General features: G+C 46.5%; 1 protein-coding gene across 3 annotated transcripts in view; it reads left to right on the top strand.

Moving 5' to 3' along the window:
• The window catches only part of SIRT3 (sirtuin 3), a 40,575-nt gene that overhangs the window by 15,076 nt on the left and 20,126 nt on the right, over nucleotides 1-5,373 (top strand). For all 3 annotated transcript variants that reach the window (XM_023508605.1, XM_012813338.2, XM_023508606.1), the window contains exons 2-4: nucleotides 1,066-1,257; nucleotides 1,360-1,592; nucleotides 3,841-3,941. In XM_023508605.1, the coding sequence (XP_023364373.1) occupies nucleotides 1,066-1,257; nucleotides 1,360-1,592; nucleotides 3,841-3,941 (526 nt within the window). The remainder of the gene's footprint in view (nucleotides 1-1,065; nucleotides 1,258-1,359; nucleotides 1,593-3,840; nucleotides 3,942-5,373) is intronic.

Here is a 5,373-nt window from a genome sequence, read left to right as displayed (position 1 = left end):
AAAAAAAAAAAAAGAAAGAAAGAAAGAAATTGGGACTGTCCCGCTTTTAGTTGGTTGCCTTAGTTGTTGAGAGTATGAGTTGATGATAATTTTCTATTATTTAGAATGGGGGAGGGTGGGGTGGCTCAAAGGAGTAGGGCACCAGCTCCATATGCCAGAGATGGTGGGTTCAAACCCAGCCCTGGCCCCAAACTGCAAAATTAAAAAAAAAAAAACAGGGGTCCTTAAACTTTGTAAACAGGGAGCCAGTTCACTGTTCCTCAGACTGTTGGAGGGCCAGACTGCAGGCCCTGGGACGAGTTGGCTGCTAAGCAGGACAGGCAGTGGCAGCAAAGATACTAGGCAGACCAGATAAATGTCCTAGACGGGCTGCATGTAGCTCGCAGGCCATAGTTTGAGGATGCCTGATTTAGAAAGACTGATCTCCCCTATGTTAGGGCATGCAGCTCCATGGGAAGTATGCCCAGAGCCCTACAAAGGATATTTGTGGCTCTGGCTTGAGTCTTCATGTAAAGCCCTGTTCTCTCAGCACATGGGTTTGATGTAGGTTATAAAGTGAGCCCAGGCTCAGAGCCTGTGGCTCCAGCAACTAAGGCGCCAGCCACATAAACCTGAGCTGGTGGGTTTGAATCCAGCCGGGGCCGCCAAACAATAATGGCTGCAACCATAAAATAGCCACGCGTTGTGGCAGGCACCTGTAGTCCTAGCTACTTGGGAGGTGGAGGCAAGAGAATCGCTTGAGCCCAGGGGTTGGAGGTTGCTGTAAGCTGTGATGCCAGGGCACTCTACCCAGGGTGACAGCTCTATCTTAAGAAAAAAAAAAAAGAAGAGATAAAGTGAGCCCAGTTCCCATTAACCTGAGCGTTTGTTCCCAAATACGTCTTGAGTTCTGATTGGTATGCTTTCCATTGTAGGCCAATACTTATGAGGAAACTGGTTATTTTGAGAGGAGTAGACAAGTGCATGGCGTTCTGGATGGGGGGTGGTGCGAAGGGACAGTGGGTGCTTGTTCTTGCTAGCATGAGACTATCAGTTGCACCTTTGCCACTCTGCTTTTTCTGTCAGAATTACAGGTGGAAGAAGGTCCGTATCTTTTTCTGTGGGTGCTTCAGGCGTCTTTGGAAGTGGAGGCAACAGCGTGAAGGGGAGGCTTTCCCTGCTGGACATAGCTGAGCTGATTCGGGCTGGAGCCTGCCAGAGGGTGATTGTCATGGTGGGCGCCGGCATCAGCACACCCAGTGGCATCCCAGACTTCAGGTGCTGCTTGTAGTCCCAGTTGTCTCCTGTACTGCTCCTGTGCTGCCCCACTTGATACCTCTCTTCTGAATGGCTCAGAGTGTCTTCCTTTTCTCTCTACAGATCTCCAGGGAGTGGCCTCTACAGCAACCTCCAGCAGTACAATATCCCTTACCCTGAAGCCATTTTTGAGCTCACATTTTTCTTTCACAACCCCAAGCCCTTTTTCACTTTGGCCAAGGAGCTGTACCCTGGGAACTTCAGGCCCAATGTCACTCACTACTTCCTCCGACTGCTGCATGACAAGGGGCTGCTTCTGCGTCTCTACACACAGAATATTGACGGGCTCGAGAGAGGTGAGTCCTCTGTCTGTCTCACTTGTTCTTTTCAGGGAGGGCTAAAGTCTCATGCTTGGACTTCATCCTTGGGACTTTTTTTGAGCTAATTGTTTATGCCTGTGTCTCCAAATATCCTCTGGATGCCTAAGGGCCACTGCCTGTTGCCCTGGCATACCTGCTGGGCAGTATATTTTGGGCAAAACTCAAGTTGGCATTGTTTCGCTAATCTGGTATGATTTTTATTTTACTTTTTTATTATGAAAACTTTTTCTTTTTCTTTCTTTCTTTTTTTTTTTTTAAGAGACAGAGTTTTACCCTCAGTAGAGTGCTTTGGCATCACAGCTCACAGCAACTTCCAGCTCTTGAGCTTAGGTGATTCTCTTGCCTCAGTCTTCCCCAGTAGCTGGAATTACCAGTGCCTGCCACAACGCCTGGCTATTTTTTGTTACAGTTTGGCTGAGGCCAGGTTCAAACCTGCCACCTTCCGTATATGGGGCCAGTGCCCTACTCACTGAGCCACAGGTGCCACTTGGTTTTATTTTTTGATACAGAGTCTCACTCTGTCACCCTGGGTAGAGTGTCCTGGTGTCATAGGTCATAGCAACCTCACCCTCTTCGGCTCAAGCAATCCTCTTGCCTCAAGTAGCTGGGACTATAGGTACCTGCTGCAATGCCTGGCTAGTTTTTCTAGTAGAGATGGTGTCTCGCTGTTGTTGAGGCTAGTCTTAAACTCCTGAGCTTAAGTGATCCACCTGCCTCAATCTCCCAGAGTGTTGGGATTAAAAGTGAGAGCCACTGTGCCTATCCTATTATGGAAGTTTTTAAGTCCACAGAAATAAAGAGAAAAATGTAAGGAATGTGACCTCATGTCCTCCTCACACAGTGTCCATTATGAAGACACAGCCCATCCTTGTTTCTTCCTCTGTGTCCTCCCAGACTCCCAAATTTTCTTTTTTTTGAGACAGAATCTTACTATGTAGCCCTTGGTAGAGTGCTGTGGCGTCACAGCTCAGAGCAACCTCAAACTGTTAGGCTTAAACAATTCTTTTGCCTCAGCCTCCCAAGTAGCTGGAACTACAGGTGCCTGCCACAATGCCCAGCTGTTTTTTGTTGCAGTTGCCATTGTCATTTAGCAGGCCTGGGTCAGGTTCAAACCTGCCACCTTTGGTGTATGTGGCTGGAGCTATAACCACTGTACTGTGGGTGCCAAGCCCTTCCAAATTGTTTTGATGCTAATCCTTCAACATCATACATTTAATCTAATAACATATAAACACATCAGTGACTATCTCTAGAAGATAAAGACTTAAAAACACAACTCTGATACCATTATCACAGTAAAGAATCACTATTCTATAATATTGTCAGATTCAGTCTGTGCTGATATGTTGACTGCATCCACATGGTGGCCTGAGCAAGTAACTCATAGGTTGTGAGGCTTAGAGAAGTACTCGGTGGGGGCTCTTCCTTACGTGCAGTGATATGAACAGGTACAGGAGCAGGCAGTTCTCAGTGGGGCAAGAACAACTCAGCCACTCTATAGATATGTCAACATTTAAAAAGAGGAGTCACCACAACTTCAGGAACATACTTCCTTGCTAGGAGAGTGGAAATGGTTGCTTCCCCCAGAGCTATGGCATGGCAGGCCAGGCCTTTGGGAAGGTAGGAGAGCCTGGCTGTGGTCTCAGCACTGCCTAGTTATGACAATGAAGGACCCAATCTGCCCACTGCAGTCTTCGGGAACCAGACAGTGGTTACAAACAACTTTGATAAAAAGTTGCTTTTTATCTTTTTCTGCCAAGCAGGTTTTTTGTGTTTTTTTTGCAGTTTTTGGCCAGGCCTGGGTTTGAACCCGCCACCTCCGGCATATGGGGCTGGCACCCTACTCCTTTGAGCCACAGGCGTTGCCCCCAAGCAGGTTTTTTATTCAATGTATAATATTGATATCTTCATTTTTACTTGTTGTTTAAAGAATATAAAATGTGTTCCTAGGTATCAGATATAATTTTATGTGAACTTGTATCAAATGTTTGTTTGCAGTGTGTTTTGTTTTAATTGTGATGTGGCTCCAGCTGGGAGTCCCTTAACCCCTGTGCCTTATTCTGGCTCATCTATAGGTGATAAAGTCCCTGGGCTTTAGGGACTTTATAAAGGTGGGGGTATCAGGCTATACCTCTCAAAGGCCTGTCAAGCCCAGAAGTTATGCTTTGGGGACTTGTGCACTCACCCCAGAGGCAGCAATACTTAGCTGTGGTCTGAATTTCAGTGTCTGGCATCCCTACCTCAAAGCTGGTTGAAGCTCATGGAACCTTTGCCACTGCCACCTGCACAGTCTGTCAAAGCCCCTTCCGAGGGGAGGACTTCTGGGTGAGTTACCCCACTGACTCTTCTACCATTCATGGTAGGGTGACCTGTGGTATCTTTAAGTGTCAAATTGGAAGGATAGTAGAACAGTAATGGTGTGAAAATACTTTTATTTTAAAATGATGTGATGGAATTTTTTCAGAAGTCAGAAGCCTGTAGTACGGTGGGGGCAATGTGGATAAGATGATTATGGCCTGGGCCAAGCAGCAGGAGTGAAGACAGGGTAAGATGGCTTTAATAGACTTAGCAGACAGGCCTGACTGGAGGTGGGGAGAGCAGAGGTCTAGAAAAGTGTTCTAGGGAAGAGACCTCTGGATATACTTGTCTGGAGGGGGAGCTTAGGAAAGATTGTGGGTGGAAAATGTAAATTTGAGAACCCTTAGACAACAGGTGATAAATGCCATGAATATGGATGAGGTCTTTTAAAAATTCAAATAAATCGGGTGATGTTTCTTTAACACAAAGTGAAAGAAGACATTGGTAAACTTTTGGCAACTGGCAGTAGCGCTGGAAACCCCTACGAGTTTCTTTCTAGAACCCGAAGATAAAAAAAGGATGAAGAGGCGGTGCCTGTGGCTCTGTGGGTAGGGCACCAGCTCCATATACCAAGGGTGGCGGGTTCGAACCCGGCCAAACTGCAACAGAAAAAATAGCCAGGCGTTGTGGTGGGTGCCTGTAGTCCCAGCTACTCAGGAGGCTGAGGCAAAAGAATCACCTAAGCCCAGGGGTTGGAGGTTGCTGTGAGCTGTGATGCCATAGCACTCTACTGAGGGTGATAAAGTGAAACTCTGTCTCTTAAAAAAAAAAAAAAAGATGAAGAAAGGCTAGAAAGGGTTCCTAATGGAGACCCCAGGAAGGTATCCTGAGAGGCTCAGCGTGGACTGGGCTGGTCAAGTGCAGGGTCCTACACCAGGCTGGGATGTAGTTCCCAGCCCTTGGGTCCCATCCCCTGCCCACTGGCCCTTCATCCTTCCTCTGGGATCTTGCTCTCTCTTTCTCTGAGTCCTGCCCTTTGAGATCTACCTTCATTTTCTGTCTGCTGGTATTACATGTGTTGTAATACATGCAAATTACTACATGCATAGTAATACTTGTAAATTTCCTTGGCTATCAACAGTATAAATTTACTTGGCTATCAACCTGACCTACTATTCTGCAGTACTAAACTCTCTTACTTTACAAAGCAATTCCCATAACCCCACTTTCCTATCCCAGCATTTTTTTTTTTTTTTTTTTTGAGACAGAGTCTCACTATGTCACCCTTGGTAGAGTGCCATGGCATCACAGCTCATAGTAACCTCAAACTCTTGGGCTTAAGTGAGTCTCTTGCCTCAGCCTCCCAAGTAACTGGGACTACAGGTGTCTGCCACAACGCCCGGCTGTTTTTTTTTTTGTTGTAGTTGTCATTATTGTTTGGTAGGCCTGGGCTGGGTTT

Source organism: Otolemur garnettii, unplaced genomic scaffold, assembly GCF_000181295.1.
Source record: "Otolemur garnettii isolate 467f Iridium unplaced genomic scaffold, OtoGar3 scaffold00260, whole genome shotgun sequence".
Classification (NCBI taxonomy): Eukaryota; Metazoa; Chordata; class Mammalia; order Primates; family Galagidae; genus Otolemur; species Otolemur garnettii.
This window is presented reverse-complemented; position numbering and strand designations above follow the sequence as displayed.